Source organism: Cajanus cajan, chromosome 5 (assembly GCF_000230855.2).
Source record: "Cajanus cajan strain Asha chromosome 5, NIPB_CcT2T_4, whole genome shotgun sequence".
NCBI classification, from domain to species: Eukaryota; Viridiplantae; Streptophyta; class Magnoliopsida; order Fabales; family Fabaceae; genus Cajanus; species Cajanus cajan.
In genome coordinates this window covers 17,434,946-17,454,307 of record NC_138521.1, presented here as the reverse complement: position 1 = coordinate 17,454,307, position 19,362 = coordinate 17,434,946, and the positions used below count along the sequence as shown (strand labels likewise).

The 19,362-nt window shown below is 39.9% G+C and overlaps 2 protein-coding genes across 2 annotated transcripts; both read left to right on the top strand.

Annotated features, from left to right (window-relative positions):
* Positions 1–1,389: 1,389 nt before the first annotated feature.
* On the top strand, positions 1,390–2,426 carry LOC109810809 (uncharacterized). Its single transcript, XM_020374377.2, has 2 exons — positions 1,390–1,639; positions 1,786–2,426. Exons 1-2 carry the CDS (start codon positions 1,390–1,392, stop codon positions 2,424–2,426), a joined length of 891 nt encoding a protein of 296 aa, XP_020229966.2.
* A 2,154-nt stretch (positions 2,427–4,580) lies between these two features.
* LOC145958258 (uncharacterized) lies at positions 4,581–18,668 on the top strand. Its single transcript, XM_083075020.1, has 2 exons — positions 4,581–6,599; positions 17,705–18,668. The coding sequence occupies exons 1-2, from the start codon at positions 4,683–4,685 to the stop codon at positions 17,729–17,731; spliced, it is 1,944 nt and encodes a 647-aa protein (XP_082931146.1). The 5' UTR covers positions 4,581–4,682; the 3' UTR covers positions 17,732–18,668.
* Positions 18,669–19,362: the final 694 nt, after the last annotated feature.

Below are 19,362 nucleotides of genomic sequence, written 5' to 3'. Positions count from 1 at the left end.
TATTTATTATTTAAAATTTGAGTTTTATTATAAATATAATTTATTATTTAATAAATACAAAAAATGAAAAAGAAAAACAAAAATGGCTGCTCGAAATTCGGTTACCCGGTTCCCTAGAAACCGAATTCCAGCAGCCTAGGACGTCAACGGAATGCACAAGTGAAGGTCAGAATTCGATTTCCGGGAAACTAAATTCCGACCAAGGACAATATTTGGTGCTACTTGTGTAAATAATGTGTCCAAGGTTCTATTTTGATAAAAAAAATTAAAAATATTATTGCTGTTAAAAATTTCACTCATGAAGCGCTTCTATATTCCAATGGAGAACATGACACATTAACCACCCCCTTCCAAGTTGCCTGATGAGTTGATGGGGTTGATCTTACATGTATCCTTTCGTGATAAGGTTCTAAATGGGAAAGTATCGGTGCCATGCTGTGAAAAGGTGGATCTCATTGATGCTAAGAGCAACTCCAATGGGAGTTGCTTGGCCCATTAAACAACTCCAACCTCAGTTTCTTACCATTGGAGGGGTCTGATGTGGCTGCAGGAGTTTCTTACAGAAGAGAGAGGGTTGCTTAGTGAAGCAACCGTTCCTTACCTTTATGAACGGAAGGAGGCGCGGTGGTGAGGCGGTGGTTGGACGGCGGAGGTGCGCGGGTGGACGGTAGAGGCATGCGGGTGGACAAGGTACCGAAGGAATTTCAACACGTGCGCACCGCTACAGCGTGAGAGCGGGTCTGTGGTTCCTCAGGTACTGTCCAAACGTGTTCCAGTCGCGCCGCTTCTGTTTCTCGTAGCGGCTTAGATTGACGGAGGAAGACGACGACGATGAGGGTGGTGCTGGTGAAAGGAAATTGGAGGTGGTGCCTTTTGTGAGGTTGATGCCCTTCATGTCCGTGTTTGCTGAGGGGTTAAATTCTTGAAAGGAGTTCATGATCTGTGAGAGATGCTGTTGTTGGATCTAGTTTGTGAGGCCAGTGAAGGTTTTTTTTTTTTTTTTTTCAGTGACTTTGCTTGTTGGATCGTTGAGGGCGTGAAGAAAGAGGAAAAAACTTAGAAGAAAAGAAACGTTGGGTTAAAAATAAGAAATAAGAAATAAAAATAAAAAAATTTAAAAATAAAAAATAAATAAAAAAATATCCTAAAAGTACAGTTAAAGTAGCCGTTGGGAATTTTTTTTAAAAAAAAAGAAAAATATGACTATAAAAATTCATCAACTCAATTAAAAAATTTGGACCTCTTTAACTCTCTTATACTTATTTTATCTTGCTTGTTTTGCTCTAAAAAATGGATCCTAACCAATACAATCATCAAATTTTTTTAAATTCTTTCCAAAACCAACCACCATCGACGAGTGCAAATTCTCAAATTCCTCCGCCATATGTTATGTATCCACCATCTTATTTTAGTGAAAATTCTCAAAATCCACCACTTTATTGGTCAGCACCACAATATTATATGTTTCCAACACATCCACCTAGTGGTGATAATTCTCAAGGACCACAAATTTTTAGTCAACCACCACCTCTCACCAATCCAAATGCATGTTATAGGCCTTATCCTCTACACAATATTGACACTCCTAATAGTGAACCTGAATCACCAATTGATCTGGATGGAATTCAACTAGATAGAAGTGCAGAAAATTCGTCAACAAAAAAATTTGTGTTCCATTCACAGTTCAAGAAGATATTATTCTCGTGAGGTCATGGGTCAATACGTCGAAGGATCCAATCATAGGAGTTGATCAAATATTATGACAATATTGGTTGAGAATCACAGAAGCATACAACAACGATGAAGACCGTGGCGAGTTCATAGAGAGAGAATCGACTAAACTAAAAACAGGTTGGAATCGAATTCATCCTGCAGTTAAAAAATTTATTGGTTGCTACAAACAAGCAATTAGTCAAAAGAAAAGCGGGAGTTCGGAGAAAGATGTCACGGCATTCGCACATAAGATTTACACTCAAGATACAGGTAAAAAATTTGATATGGAGCATGCATGGGTCATTTTGAGAGAAGAACCTAAATGGAAATCTGATTTCGTGCAACACAATTCAAAAAGAGGGAAGGTAATGTCTGCAGGTGGTTACTCTTCATCTTCCAACATAAAGACACCCATTGAACTTGATGAATATGAGATACCAACGCCAACATCCCATCCGATAGGACAAAAGGCAGCCAAAAGGAAGGCCAAAGGAAAAGAAACTTCCAATACTGATGTTGTTGATTTTTCTGGCATAGAAAATGCAATAAAGGAGAAAAATTCCTATGCATCAAGACTAATTGAGTTGAAGGAGGCACAAGAAAGACGTTTGGCATATGAAACCATAATGAAGGATACTTCCAACATGAATGAGACTCAACGTGAAGCTCATGAGAAGTATTGTAACTATCTTAAACAACAATATGGGTTTTAATTTCTTTTAGGGTTTAGGGAAGTATTTGGGTTTTAATCTCTTTTAGGGTTTAGGGAAATATTTGAGTTTTAATTTCTTTTATTATTGTAATTCAAATTCTGTTGTTATGAAATTAGTCGTTATAAAACTAGCCGTTGTAAAACTAGCCATTGTAAAACTAGCTGTTGTAAAACTAGCCGTTATAAAACTAGCCGTTGTAAAACTATTTATATGTAGACTTTGTCATCCAATCCTACTCATTCTCACATCTTCTCACACAAAATCCCCATCTATTCTTCTTTGATTTTTAGATTGATACGTGATGGATCGAAACAACAATTTAGATGATCCAAACATCAATTTAGATGATCTTTTGGATCAATTCATAGATGAGGAACTACACGACAACACCGACAAAGAATTGATCCAGTTGATGATACAAACCTATCAACAACAACTTCCCAACACCACAAGGTCAAACCAAACAAGGAGGGTAGTTCATCGAAATTGTGAGGAAGGTCATGAACGATTGTTCAATGACTATTTCTCTGAAAATCCAGTATACACAGAAACTCAATTCTGAAGACGGTTTCACATGCGACGACATGTGTTTCTCTGAGTTGTAGATGCTATAAGCAATCATGATGAGTACTTTCGAATGAGGCTCGATGCAACACGTAGAAGGGGCCTATCACCGTTGCAAAAGTGCACAACTGCTATTCGTATGCTGGCTTATGGGACATCTGCTGACTTTGTGGATGAGTATATTAGAATTAGTGAAACCACTGCAGTGGAATGCTTACAAAGATTCGTGAAAGGAATTTGTGAAATATTTGGGGGTGAGTATCTGAGACGCCCTAATAACAAATGATGAGGACATGGGCAAGGATTTAGGAGCACTCAAAGGACTTGGAGGACCAATGACTAGGGCGAGGACTAAAAAGGCCAAAGATGCTTTGCAACAAGTTACGGCCCTCATTCTTGAAGAAATGCCTAAAGATGAAAACAAGGCCAAGATGGTGAATTGTATCAAGGATTATGAAGCCTAATTACTCTATGGTGTTCTTAGTAATTGTAATTAGTAAATAAAGGCCTAAAACTCTTGTTAAAGTGGCTGCCAACTCTTTTTGGGCTGCACCACTTATTGGGCTAGTTTTTTAAGCAAGTTATTTTTATCAAATAAGGCCCAAAACCTTTGGGATGAGTCAGCCATGAGGCATACCAGAGGGGTGCACGAATTTAGCATGTGTTTTATTTAATGTTTTAGTGGTCATAATTGTTAGGCTTAGTGGAAGTTCAATAATTGCCCACTAAAGTGTTTTTTTTATAATATTTTGTCATTAGTGGTCATAATTCAGGCTTAGTGGAGTCCATTATTTGTCCACTAATGTAAGTGAAGGTTGTTGATTGTAAGCTATATAAGCTGCCCATGGGGATGAACAAAATAAGATCAGAATTTGAGTTTTAATTACTGAGAGTAATTCTCTAATTGTTCTTGAGTGATTCAAGAGTTTGGGTATATCAAAGGATAAACCACAATTCTTTGTGTGAAGCCTTTTCCTTGGAAGAGTGATTCTTCCTTCATTCATTTTTTTTACTGTATCCTTTTACCTTCATTTCTAGCATTCTAATTCCAGAAAATTAAGTTCCAGATTTTTAACCCAAAAGATCCTTCTTCATTCCTTGTGCAAATTAGGAATCCTATCATTTGGTATCAAGAGCTCCGGTTTTTTTTTTGGGTCATCCACATCATTTGCTGGAATTTCTTTGGGTAACATCTTTCCTTATTATTTCTCATTACCATTGATATTACCTTAGTGTTCTTTCTTTATTTCTGAACCATTGCAAAAATTAGGCCTGAATAGTATTAAAAAAAAAAATTCGTGAATATATAAAAAAAAAAAAAAAGTTGTGGCTGAATGGTTCATGCGTTTAGAACACTTAAGACTCAAAATTTAAGGTAATATTTCGGTTGGGTTGAAGGGTGTTACTAACTTATCTAAAATTCCAGTTTTTGATTCCTAAGTTTCCTTGTTTTCTTTTTGAATTTTAGGTGACTGTTTTGTATTCCTTTCTTTTTTTTTAAGCCTACCCTGAACCTTGCTTTTAACACAAAATATCAAATTTGTGGTTTGTTCTTTGTGTTGTCTATTTTTGAATTGCTTTAAAAAAAAAAAAAAAAAAAAAAGAGTGATCTTTTTACGAGTGTAAACACGTGAGAAGAGTGGTGAGGTCCTATTTTCTTTGTGTTTGTTAGTACTCTTGTTTTTTTTGAAGATGGCAGATGGAGATCATTTGGATGGAACACAAAGACTCTTGTTCGACGCTATTAATGCTCAAATGCAAAGATTATTGAGAGAAAACAATGAGGAGTTGTATGGAAGAATTGAACGATTAGAGAATTATGAACATCATGAAGAAGAAAGGAGAGGAAGAATTGGTGGTGCTCCTAGGCAAAACAGAATTGAAGGTATTAAACTTAATGTTTCTCCATTTAAGGGGAAGAGTGATCCGGAAGCCTATGTGGAATGGGAACTCAAAATAGAACATATTTTCACTTGTAACAATTATGATGAAGAGCAAAAGGTGAAACTTGCAGCAGCTGAGTTCTCAGACTATGCACTTGTGTGGTGGAATAAGTTGAAAAGAGAAAGGTTGAGAAATGAAGAGCCTTTGGTGGAGACTTGGGCTGAAATGAAAAAGCTCATGAGGAAACGTTATGTGCCAGCTAGCTATGCTAGAGATGTGAAATTTAAACTTCAAAAATTGTCACAAGGCACCAAGGGAGTTGAAGAGTATTACAAAGAATTGGACTTGCTCATGATGCAAGCCAATGTTGAAGAAGATCCGGAACTAACCATGGCTCGTTTTATTAATGGTTTGAATAATGATATTCGTGATGTTGTTGAATTGCAGGAATTTGTTGATATAGAAGATTTGCTGCACAAATCCATTCAAGTGGAACAACAACTCAAAAGAAAAAGTGTGACCAAGAAGAGTTCTTCTAATTATAATTCCTTTAGTTGGAAGGACAAAAATAAGAAGGAGGTGACTGCCCCTTCAAGCAATCCAGCATCTACTTCTCATGTAAAATCATCCTCTAAGACCTTAGAACAGCCTCAAAAGAAGAGTAAAGACATAAAATGCTTTAAGTGTCAAGGCATGGGTCATTATGCCTATGAGTGTCCTACCAAAAGGACCATGGTTCTCAAGGAGAATGGGGATTACACTAGCCAATCTGATGTTAGTGAAGAAGAGGAAGGTGACATTGAGGAGGAGGAGGAGGCCCTTGAGGGAGATTTATTGATGATAAGGAGAATGATGGGTAGTCAAATGAGTCCTTTAGAAATAAGCCAAAGGGAGAATATTTTCCACACAAGGTGTTCCATCAATGGAAAGGTTTGCATGGTGATTATTGATGGAGGGAGTTGCGCTAATGTGGCTAGTGCTAGATTAGTGTCAAAGCTAAATTTAGACACTAAACCACATCCTAGACCATATAAACTTCAGTGGCTTAGTGAGGATGGAGAGGTGCAAGTGAGGCAGCAAGTAGAAGTGGAGATTTCCATTGGAAAATACAAAGATAAGGTGCTATGTGATGTAGTTCCAATGGAGGCCAGCCACATACTTTTAGGAAGGCCTTGGCAATTTGACACTAAAGCCGTCCATGATGGCTATTCCAATAAGATTTCTTTTGTGCACCAAAATAAAAAGATTGTCCTCAAGCCTTTGAGTCCTAAAGAGGTGTGTGAGGATCAATTGAGGATGAGAGAAAAGATTTCTTTGGAGAGAAAAGAAAGTGATCTTGAGAAAAAGAGTGAACAAAAATTTAAAAAAAAGAAAAGGAGTGAAACACTTGAGAGAAGAGAGAGTCTTTTGGCAACAAAGAGTGAGGTGAAGAGGTTGTTCCTTGCTAAACAGCCCCTTTATCTAATGTATTGCAAAAATCAGATTTTAAACACTAACACTTTTGATGAATTGGAAATACCTTCTAGTGTTAAATCTCTTTTGCAGGAATTTCGTGATGTTTTTCCATCAAGCATACCAAGTGGACTACCACCTTTGAGGGGAATTGAACACCAAATTGATCTCATTCCAGGAGCTTCTTTACCCAATAAGCCAGCTTATAGAAGCAATCCACAAGAAACGCAAGAAATACAAAAGCAAGTGGATGAACTCATGGCCAAAGGATGGGTAAGAAATAGCATGAGTCCTTGTGCTGTTCCAGTAATTTTGGTCCCTAAAAAAGATGGTACATGGAGAATGTGTTCTGATTGTAGGGCTCTAAATAACATCACCATAAAATATAGGCACCCAATTCCTAGACTTGATGATTTGCTTGATGAATTGCATGGTGCAAGTTTTTTCTCTAAAATTGATTTGAAAAGTGGGTATAATCAAATTAGAATTAGAGAGGGTGATGAATGGAAAACTGCTTTTAAAACAAAATATGGTTTGTATGAGTGGTTGGTTATGCCTTTTGGCTTAACTAATGCACCCAGTACTTTCATGAGATTGATGAACCATGTTTTGAGGGAATTTATTGGCAAATTTGTTGTAGTATATTTTGATGATATTCTTGTCTATAGCACTTCTCTTGAATTGCATGTGGAACATTTGAAATCTGTTTTGAATGTGCTTAAGGAAGAACATTTGTTTGCCAATCTTGAAAAATGTGTGTTTTGTACTGATCATGTCGTATTCCTTGGTTTTGTTGTAAGTTCTAAAGGAGTACAAGTAGATGAGGAAAAGGTTAAGGCCATCCAAGAATGGCCCACACCTAAATCCGTGAGTGAAGTGAGAAGTTTCCATGGTTTGGCAAGTTTTTATAGGAGGTTTGTTAAGGACTTTAGCACCTTGGCAGCACCTCTTAATGAAGTAGTAAAGAAACATGTGGGTTTTAAGTGGGGAGAGAAACAAGAGGAAGCCTTTGTTGCTCTTAAGCAAAGGTTAACCAATGCGCCTATTCTTGCTTTACCAAACTTTGCTAAATCTTTTGAAATTGAATGTGATGCTTCCAATGTTGGTATTGGGGCTGTGTTGTTACAAGAAGGCCATCCAATTGCTTATTTTAGTGAAAAATTACGTGGGGCTGCCCTTAACTTTTCCACTTATGATAAGGAATTGTATGCCTTGGTAAGAGCTTTGAAAACATGGCAACACTATCTTTTTCCCAAAGAATTTGTAATACATAGTGATCATGAGTCCCTAAGGTATTTGAAGGGACAAGGCAAGCTTAACAAGAGGCATGCCAAGTGGGTGGAGTTTTTGGAACAATTTCCCTATGTCATAAAACATAAAAGGGGCAAAGGGAACATTGTGGCTGATGCTTTATCAAGGAGACATACATTACTTTCCACTCTTGAAACTAAATTGCTTGGATTTGAATCTTTGAAAGAAATGTATGCTTCTGATGAAACTTTTGGTGAAATATATGCTGCATGTGAGAAATTATCTCAAAATGGGTATTTTAAGCACAATGGGTTTTTATTTAAAGAAAACAAATTGTGTGTGCCTGCATGTTCCATTAGAGAATTGCTTGTTAGTGAATCACATGGTGGTGGTTTGATGGGGCACTTTGGGATTAAAAAGACTTTGGAAATTTTACAAGAACATTTTTTTTGGCCTCATATGAAACGTGATGTGCAAAAATTTTGTGAACATTGTGTTGTGTGCAAAATGGCTAAATCTAAATCATTACCGCAAGGATTGTATACTCCTTTGCCAACTCCTGAATATCCTTGGATTGACATATCTATGGACTTTGTGTTAGGACTGCCTAGAACAAAGAATGGCAAAGATTCTATTTTTGTGGTTGTTGACAGGTTCTCAAAAATGGCACACTTCATACCTTGCAAAAAGGTAGATGATGCGTGTCATGTGGCTGATTTGTTTTTCAAAGAAGTTGTGAGACTTCATGGTGTGCCAAGGAGTATTGTAAGTGATAGGGATGCTAAATTCCTTAGTCATTTTTGGAGGACTTTGTGGGGAAAGATAGGTACTAAATTATTATTTTCAACAACTTGTCACCCACAAACTGATGGACAAACTGAGGTAGTCAATAGAACTTTGGGAACCTTGCTTAGGACTGTTTTAAAAAAAAATATTAAGTATTGGGAAGCAAGTTTGCCTCATGTTGAATTTGCATATAATAGGGCTGTCCATAGCACCACAAATTGTTCACCTTTTGAGGTTGTGTATGGTTTTAACCCATTGACTCCTCTTGATTTATTGCCTATGCCTAACTGTCGCCACCGGCCCAAATGGGCCTCGGCGGTCGCGAAGACGGTCGAGCTCGCTTTTATTTTAGTTTTGAAAATGTATTGGATTATTAGAACGACTTGTTCTCAAACTGAGACCTTGTCGATATTATCCAATTTATTTATTAAATGTCTCACCAATCCATGTTAATCCCAAGCGGGACCCTCCATGGATTAGTGGTTTTCGTAGTAAAAGGAAGGGTTCGTGGAGTCGCCACCAATGTTTTACTCAAAACATTGGAAAAAGGGATAAGGCAATTGATTTTATAAACCAACTTCGGCCATTACAACCAGAGTTGGGTAAGGGAGTCGGTTACGCGTGGGGAAGGTGTTAGCACCCCACAACGCCCCTTTCGGGTTCCCTATGACAGATTATTTCTAAAAATAATAGTACAAAATTACTAAATTACCCCTATTTATTCTAAGCAATTATAAATTAGATATCTACATGATGACAATTTTTAATATGCACACAGAAAGCAGTAAAAGGAAGGATTTAAGAAGAAACCTTTGAAGCGTGCTTTTATATATTTCGTAAAACTGGGAAGCTTTTTGGCGTTCCCTCGCTCTACAAGCCCGCTCGCTCCCTCCTATAAAATTTTAACTATGGAAATCCGGAGGATTTCCCTTCGACTAGGTTCGATCCTCAAGCAAAATGGCTCGGGGCTCAAGAACTTCGTCGGATCAACTCTCCGAGTGATTTCTAGGGCAGAACACTGCTCAAAAACCCCAGAATACTCAAGGAGAGGGTTGAAACTATGTGTAAAAGTGTGTAATGACGTCAAAATGACGCCATATTTATAGGGAACAGGCGCAATACGGGCTATGGAATCAATACGGCCGTATTGAAATTTTTGAACTTCAATACGGTCGTATTGAGTTCAATACGGCCGTATTGAAATTCAGAAATTTCAATACGCCCGTATTGAGTTCACTGCGGCTGTATTGAAACTTCAATACGGCCGTATTGATTTCAGTACGGCCGTATTGAAGTTTCAGAAACTTCAATACGCCGTATTGAGTTCACTGCGGCCATATTAAAGCTTCAATACGGCCGTATTAAGTTTAGTACGACCGTATTGGGCTTCATTCCCTCCACTTCCTTATTTTAAGCTACTCTAAGACCTCTAAACCTACAGATAGCCATCCTATGGTCTTCTAGGAGTCCTTCTGGCTGACTTTCCTTCGATCTTTGAGGGTCTTCGAGTTTTATTTCCGACCCGGACAATTTTAGGGGTCTACAGCTGCCCCCCCTTTACTTAGTCGGACGGCCTTTTGGTGTACCGGCTGACAAGTAAAGGAGTTGACCCAATTGTCCGGGTGATGTGCCGACCTTCTGACTTGTAATGTCTTCCGGTGGAAAATTGTTGAGTAGCCTCTCCAGGTGAGTGCATACCTCGGCGCTTCTGACATCCTCGGCAGCTGAGTTTACCCTCTCCAGGGTCAACTTCACTCGACGCCCGAGCCGGAAGTTGAACACCGACGTGCCTCTGGCGACGCTGGTGATTGAGTACCGTCTCTCCAGACCTAGCCTCACTCGACGCCCGAGCCGGAAGCTAGACACCAATGTGTTAACATCACACTGATGATTAAGTATTGCCTCTCCAGGCCCAACCTCACTCGCCGCCCGAGCGGGAAGTTGGACACCAACGCACCTCTGATGACGCTGATGGTTGAGTACCGTCTCCAGACCTAGCCTCACTCGACGCCCGAGCCGGAAGCTAGACACCAGTGTGTTAACATCACCCTGATGATTGAGTACCGCCTCTCCAGGCTCTGCCGCTTAACATTTGGCAGTTGAGTTTGCCCTCTCCAGAGTCTGCGTCTTAACATCGGCAGGTGAGTTTACCCTCTCCAGGGACTGCGTCTTAACATCGGCAGCTGAGTTTGCCCTCTCCAGGGTCTGCGTCTTAACATCGGCAGGTGAGTTTACCCTCTCCAGGGACTGCGTCTTAACATCGGCAGCTGAGTTTGCCCTCTCCAGGGTCTGCGTCTTAACATCGGCAGGTGAGTTTACCTTCTCCAGGGACTGCGTCTTAACATCGGCAGCTGAGTTTGCCCTCTCCAGGGACTGCGTCCGTGTCTTCTGATCACTTCGGCAATGCGAGTTTACCCTCTCCAGGGACTGCGTCTTAACATCGGCAGCTGAGTTTACCTTCTCCAGGGACTGCGTCTTAACATCGGCAGCTGAGTTTACCCTCTCCAGGGACTGCGTCTTAACATCGGCAGCTGAGTTTACCCTCTCCAGGGATTTGAGATGATTTTTGTCTCCACAGTCCACTATGCTGCTTCGACAGTTTTTTCTGATTTTGTGCCGCTGAGGGCTGGATAACGCAGGGATCCGTCTAGGGGATGTGCAGTCATTCATAGGTTCCTGTGCCCCAACTTGCATTGCATTGTTGGTACCCATGGGGAATTTCTGAATCCTTGGGGTGTGGACACAGATGCTCTCTCTTTGAGTTGAGCGATGCCTTATGTTTGGCTGACGTCCTTTGCGTTGGTGGAGTATCCCGGTTATCCTTATTCGGGTATCTCTTTTTGATTTTCTGATTTTTACTGCCTCTGTGTAGGCTGTTATCCGCTGGGGATTTGATTTTGTCTCCACAGTCCACGATGCTGCTTCGATGATTGTTTTTGATTTTTGTGCCACTGAGGGCTGGATAACGCAGGGATCCGTCTAGGGGATGTGCAGTTACTCATAGGTTCTTGTGTCCCAACTTTCCATTGAGTAGTTGGTGCCCATTGAGGAATTTCTGTTTCCTTGGGGTGTAGACACGAAGATGCTCTTTCTGAGATGAGCAGTGCCTTATGATTGGCTGACGTCCTTTCGACGTTGGTGGAGTATCCCGGTTATCCTTATTCGGGTGACTCTTTTTGATTTTTGGATTTTGTTGCCTCTGTGTAGGCTGTTATCCGCTAGGGGATTTTGTCATTGGTTGTGATTGGCCTCTTCTGTTAGGCGTATCAGCTTGACGTTCAATGATTGGCTGAAAAGCCAAATTCCGCTTGAGAAATTGTTATTGATTTTTTCAATTTTTTCTCTTTTTTGAAAGAGTGCCTCTGAGTAGGCGAATTATCTTGATGTTCAGTGTTCGGCTGAGTGCCGGATTCCTCTTGGGGAATGGTTATTGATTTTTTTTTGATTTTTTCTCTTTTTGAAGGAGTGCCTCTTGAGTAGGCGACTGGGGATTTAGGGATCTTATGTATCCCAGAGTATTATTTAGGAAGCCTCTACAGGCTTAGACTCACTCAACGCCTGAGTTGGAGAGCTATCTTCCACTGAGGAAGTTTTAAGTCCTTTGACTAGATATACTGCTTGGGTGATCGTGCTTCCATTGGCAATTTTGTCGATCTTGCTTTGATAGCTCTCGCTGGGGAATTTGGCCCGTAAGCTTAAGCTGAGGTTTCTCTGGGGAGTATTATTTCTGCGAGCCTCTCCAGGCTCATTTATTCTTTGATGTGGAGGATGAGGAGTATTTTGGTAAGCCTCTCCAGGCTCAGTTATTCTGTACAAACTGTTTGTTGGATTTTCTATATCCTTGCCTTTTTTCATTTTCGGCTTTTTCTGTATTTTGCCTTTTCTTCTGATCTGGCTTTTTCTGTATTTTGCCTTTTTTATGTTTTTGGCTTTTGCTGTACAGAAATTAAAAGTGCTAAAGAAATTAAATTCAGTTATTATGAGAGAGTATTATTTCGGCAAGCCTCTCCAGGCTCAGTTATTTTGTAGGAGTATTATTTCGGCAAGCCTCTCCAGGCTCAATTATTCTGAAGGAGTATTATTTCGACAAGCCTCTCCAGGCTCAATTATTCTGTGGGAGTATTGTTTCGGCAAGCCTCTCCAGGCTCAATTATTCTGTACGAGTATTATTTCGGCAAGCCTCTCCAGGCTCAGTTATTCTGAGAGTATTCTTTCGGCAAGCCTCTCCAGGCTCAGTTATTCTGTATGACGCTGTTGATTTTCTGAATCTTTGCATTTTGTTTGCTGCTGTCATACACAAGCAATTTTTCTATTTTTTCTATTTTATGTGGTTGCCTCATGATGAAGTCTTTGAATGTGCAATTAATGTGCGCGATGCACAAAATGCAAGTTTAATTATTTTATTTTTGGAAAAAATGAATGGCTCCCCCTATCCTCTTCTTCTTGGAGGAATTTTGTCATTGATGTGAGGGAGGATTTCTGTTATTGCCAATACGGCCGTTATTCATTTCAGTACGCCCGTATTGAGTTGAAATTTTGTTCATAACCCTGATTTTAGTACGGGTGTACTGAACATGGTACGGGCGCATTGTTTTTTCTGAAGTTTATATTTTTTGTTTTTTTTGTTTTTTCAATAAACAGAGAATAAGTGATCTTCCAGTACACCTATCATCTGTATGCATGTATGCGGTATGATGCACCTAATTCTATTTGATTCTCTTTTCAAAAGAATTAACCGATGCGTTTTTTGTTTGGATCTTGCCATTCCTCCAGACAGACTGTGCTTTGCCGATTTCTGTAACCGAGGAATGATGCGTATTTGATTTTTGGTGTCATCAACCAAATGATTCTCCCTTCCTTTAGAAGATGTGTCAACCCTCCTATTGACCACTATATCTCCATGTTTCCACTTAGATTATTCAAAAATCTTTGGGACAAGGGAGAAGAGAAGGAAAGGATATATGTTTTCAAAAGTTTGTGTTTTAGAGGGGATTATTTTATTTTCGAAAAATGGATTTTGAAAGAATGGCTGGCCAATGGTAGGCTCAAGTGTTTAGGTTAGTTTGATTAAACACTTATGAAGTTAAGCACATCTTTGTTATTAATGATTGTGCTTTGACAACTTGGATAGCTTTTCTTGAGCCCCCCTTGTTGAATTCGATTGATGGTACCATCATGGATTTATTATTATTCTTTTTCTTTTTGATGGCCCTTACTTTTGCCTAAAACACCCATTTGTGGTGTCTTAGCGGGCTTTTTCTTTTTGTTTATTATTTTGTAACCCTAACTTTTGCCTAGGTCACCCTTTTCGTGGGATTCCTAGCGGGTTTTTGTCTTCATTTTGTAACCCTAACTTTTGCCTAGGTCACCCTTTTGTGGGATTCCTAGCGGGTCTTTTGCTCTTATTTTTGCGCAGTCCCCTTTTTGGGTTTCCTGCCGAGCTTATTATCTTTAGGATTTCTTTTATCCATGATGGCGCTTATTGATGCCAAGAAAAGGTGCTCCAAGCTGTCATGCACATTTCCACATAAAAATGATGCGAGTTTATTGTTATCAAGATGATTTTAACCTCATTTATGCTTATTCAAACAGGGTTAAAATAATGTGGTCTAGAATTTTATTGCAAGCAAGAAAAGAAGCAATAAAGAATTAATGAAGAATGATTTTATTATAATCGCAGCGGAAACATGTGCCCTATCGAGGCTCGGGGGTCGGGCTGTCCCCGAGGAGTGATCTCTAATAGTCACTGAGTCTATACATCCCTATCGGAAGGAGAAAAACATTTTGACGACGACGACCGGCCTTGACACTTGTGAACCGGCCTTCCTAAAGATCTGGCTTAAAGAACGTCGAGAAGGATCTTGGTTCCTCTTCGTCCTTTGATCTTTGTTAGGGTTGTATCTTAACCCTTGTTTCCCCGGATTGTCCTTGATAATGGGTAGCTCCGGGCTTCCTTGGGAGTCCTTGCCTAATTCTTGTCTTGGCAAGTATCCGTTCTTTGTGAGCATATGGGCTACCTTCTTCATTTCTCGGGGAAATGTCTCAACATTGGCGATCTCCAATGCTTGGAAGGCGGTTTCTAAAGCTTCCTCTGCTGCATCCACATAAGGTATGTTGGATGGCTTGCTGATGAGTATGTCATCTTTAGCTTGTACGGTCACCAGTTTGTCACCCACTATGAACTTGACTTTCTGGTGAAGCGTAGAAGGAATAGCTTTTGCATCATGAATCCAAGGTCGGCCGAGGAGACAGCTGTATGCGGGAGTGATGTCCATCACTTGAAATTCGACGTTGAAGATAGTGGGTCCAATTTGGATTGGAAGATTGATTTCTCCCACTACTTCTCTTTTAGAACCGTCGAAAGCTCGAACGATCATGTTGCTCGGGCGCATTTGGACTCCCTTGATTGCCCATTGCTTGAGCGTTCTTTTTGGCATCACATTCAAGGAAGATCCATTATCTACCAAGACTTTAGCGATGTGATACTCCTTGCACTTTATAGAGATGTGCAAGGGCTTGTTGTGGTTTGATCCCTCGGCGGGGATTTCTTCATCGATGAAGGTGAGGTGATCATTAGCCTTGATGTGACTAACAATCCCTTCAAACTCGTCTTGGGAGATAGTGTGCGACACGTATGCCTCGTTCAAGACTTTCGACAGAGCTTGCCGATGCGGTTCGGAACTTAGGATCAACGACAACAGCGTAATCTTTGCTGGCGTCCTATGAAGTTGATCCACGATGGAGTACTCGCTCTGTCGGATAAATTTTAACAGCTTGTCAGTCTCCTCCTCGGATTCTTTTTCCTCGGTTTTCTTTTCTTCTTTTTCTTTATTCTTGGGGGCTTTGTTATGAAGATCATCGGGAGTGTAGATCCTACCACTCCTAGTCATGCCCCCAAGTCCAGCGATGTTGGAGATATCGCTGTCGGCAGAAGAGTGGATGTCGTATATCCACGGCACAGCCTTATTTGATTTGTAAGGGAAAGGCCTTGGAACTGTGATCCTTAATGGTGTTGGACCTTCCCCTTGTTTGTCTTGATTACCAACAACGGAGTTGACGTGTGCTCGCTTGGCGCGGTTGTTGGCTTACACTTGATAACGAACGGCGTGTGATCCATTCTTTGAATATACGCATCGATTATTTCTTTCTTTTTATTATTGTTTATTAATGGATTACTAGGAGAGATGTATGAATGACTCCTAGATCTCTCCATGATCTATATGCATGATATGAGATGATGAGGTTGAATATGCATGCATAGTGTTTATTCAACTAAGCATTATCATGTTTTTAGGATGTTCCTAAGATGATGCATGATATTGCTTGGTTTGGATAAATAACCCTTTTTTTCTTTTTTGGGTATTTTTTTTTATTTTATATATTTTTTGTATTTTTTGGGTGAAAAGGGAAACTACCTATATGAATGTGATGAAGGTAGATGTTAACACCATGCAATGGAAGATTCTTATTCCTATTTATTCTTATTTTAAAAAAGGAATGTTGTATGTTTAAAGAAATGCAATGTATGCTCAAACAATTTCACATAATTAATGCACAAACAATTCACTCATCCACGAACAGTCACGAGCGAATCACGAGGTAGGGGTATCCTGCAGAAAAGTGCATATTCAAGGTGGATCTAACTGTTCTCACCGGTCTGAGGCCCCCAAGGTGCCCCCATTATAGGGACCCAATTCCTCTCATCGTAGGTCGATGGAAAGCTCCAACGCACCGTCAGACTCAAGTTCATGGTTATCACCTTGAGTGATGTTTTCCGACAACGGTCTACGGGCACCTATAGACCCATTCGACAACCGGCCGTACTAACATCCACTCCCTATGGTTAATCACTCATGCCCCCGGGTATAGAGGGAACTGTTGTGTGCAAAGGTTTGTGTACAGTTTGTATTTCAAACAATTGCGGAATTTAAAAATACAACAGTTATTAAAGCCAAATAGATAAACATGTTATCATACAAGTGAGGGGTAATAAAGTAATTTTTAACTATTATTTGTTAAAAATAATCTGTCACTAAATGGGACTGACTCTCGAGGCTTCCCCAGTGGAGTCGCCATCTGTCGCCACCGGCCCAAACGGGCCTCGGCGGTCGCGAAGACGGTCGAGCTCGCTTTTATTTTAGTTTTGAAAATGTATTGGATTATTAGAACGACTTGTTCTCAAACTGAGACCTTGTCGATATTATCCAATTTATTTATTAAATGTCTCACCAATCCATGTTAATCCCAAGCGGGACCCTCCATGGATTAGTGGTTTTCGTAGTAAAAGGAAGGGTTCGTGGAGTCGCCACCAATGTTTTACTCAAAACATTGGAAAAAGGGATAAGGCAATTGATTTTATAAACCAACTTCGGCCATTACAACCAGAGTTGGGTAAGGGAGTCGGTTACGCGTGGGGAAGGTGTTAGCACCCCACAACGCCCCTTTCGGGTTCCCTATGACAGATTATTTCTAAAAATAATAGTACAAAATTACTAAATTACCCCTATTTATTCTAAGCAATTATAAATTAGATATCTACATGATGACAATTTTTAATATGCACACAGAAAGCAGTAAAAGGAAGGATTTAAGAAGAAACCTTTGAAGCGTGCTTTTATATATTTCGTAAAACTGGGAAGCTTTTTGGCGTTCCCTCGCTCTACAAGCCCGCTCGCTCCCTCCTATAAAATTTTAACTATGGAAATCCGGAGGATTTCCCTTCGACTAGGTTCGATCCTCAAGCAAAATGGCTCGGGGCTCAAGAACTTCGTCGGATCAACTCTCCGAGTGATTTCTAGGGCAGAACACTGCTCAAAAACCCCAGAATACTCAAGGAGAGGGTTGAAACTATGTGTAAAAGTGTGTAATGACGTCAAAATGACGCCATATTTATAGGGAACAGGCGCAATACGGGCTATGGAATCAATACGGCCGTATTGAAATTTTTGAACTTCAATACGGTCGTATTGAGTTCAATACGGCCGTATTGAAATTCAGAAATTTCAATACGCCCGTATTGAGTTCACTGCGGCTGTATTGAAACTTCAATACGGCCGTATTGAAGTTTCAGAAACTTCAATACGCCGTATTGAGTTCACTGCGGCCATATTAAAGCTTCAATACGGCCGTATTAAGTTTAGTACGGCCGTATTGGGCTTCATTCCCTCCACTTCCTTATTTTAAGCTACTCTAAGACCTCTAAACCTACAGATAGCCATCCTATGGTCTTCTAGGAGTCCTTCTGGCTGACTTTCCTTCGATCTTTGAGGGTCTTCGAGTTTTATTTCCGACCCGGACAATTTTAGGGGTCTACACTAACATTTCTGTTTTTAAACATAAAGAAGGGCAGGCCAAAGCAGACTATGTGAAGAAGTTACACGAACGTGTGAAGGCTCAAATTGAGAAGAAAAATGAGAGCTACGCAAAACATGCTAACAAAGGGCGAAAGAAAGTTGTGTTTCAACCTGGTGATTGGGTTTCGGTACACATGAGAAAGGAAAGATTTCCGGAACAAAGGAAATCAAAGCTTTTGCCAAGAGGGGATGGTCCATTTCAAGTACTTGAAAGAATAAATGACAATGCTTACAAGATTGAATTGCCCGGTGAGTACAATGTTAGTTCCACTTTTAATGTTTCTGATTTATCTCTCTTTGATGTAGAAGATGGAGACTTTGATTTGAGGACAAATTCTTCTCAAGAGGGAGGGAATGATGAGGACATGGGCAAGGATTTAGGAGCACTCAAAGGACTTGGAGGACCAATGACTAGGGCGAGGACTAAAAAGGCCAAAGATGCTTTGCAACAAGTTACGGCCCTCATTCTTGAAGAAATGCCTAAAGATGAAAACAAGGCCAAGATGGTGAATTGTATCAAGGATTATGAAGCCTAATTACTCTATGGTGTTCTTAGTAATTGTAATTAGTAAATAAAGGCCTAAAACTCTTGTTAAAGTGGCTGCCAACTCTTTTTGGGCTGCACCACTTATTGGGCTAGTTTTTTAAGCAAGTTATTTTTATCAAATAAGGCCCAAAACCTTTGGGATGAGTCAGCCATGAGGCATACCAGAGGGGTGCACGAATTTAGCATGTGTTTTATTTAATGTTTTAGTGGTCATAATTGTTAGGCTTAGTGGAAGTTCAATAATTGCCCACTAAAGTGTTTTTTTTATAATATTTTGTCATTAGTGGTCATAATTCAGGCTTAGTGGAGTCCATTATTTGTCCACTAATGTAAGTGAAGGTTGTTGATTGTAAGCTATATAAGCTGCCCATGGGGATGAACAAAATAAGATCAGAATTTGAGTTTTAATTACTGAGAGTAATTCTCTAATTGTTCTTGAGTGATTCAAGAGTTTGGGCATATCAAAGGATAAACCACAATTCTTTGTGTGAAGCCTTTTCCTTGGAAGAGTGATTCTTCCTTCATTCATTTTTTTACTGTATCCTTTTACCTTCATTTCTAGCATTCTAATTCCAGAAAATTAAGTTCCAGATTTTTAACCCAAAAGATCCTTCTTCATTCCTTGTGCAAATTAGGAATCCTATCAACAAATACATTCAACGACTACCACGGATGGGAGAGACACGTGGGTTTCCTGGAATGTTAGGTTCAATTGACTGTATGCATTGGGAATGGAAGAATTGTCTAGTTGCGCGGAAAGGTCAATTTTGTTGAGGTGATCATGCAAACCCAACAATCATTCTTAAAGCTGTTGCATCACAAGACTTGTGGATTTGGCATGCATTTTTTTGGAATTGTAGGTTCGAATAATGATATTACTGTGTTAAATGCATCTAATTTATTTAACGAAGTTCTTTTAGGAACTGCTCCGACAGTGCAATACACCGTGAATAGAACCCAATATAATATGGGATACTATCTAGCAGATGGCATATATCCAGACTTTGCTACATTTGTCAAGACCATCTCCATGCCACAGGGGGAAAAAAGGAAATTATTTGGCCAACGATAAGAATCAACGAGAAAGGATGTAGAACGT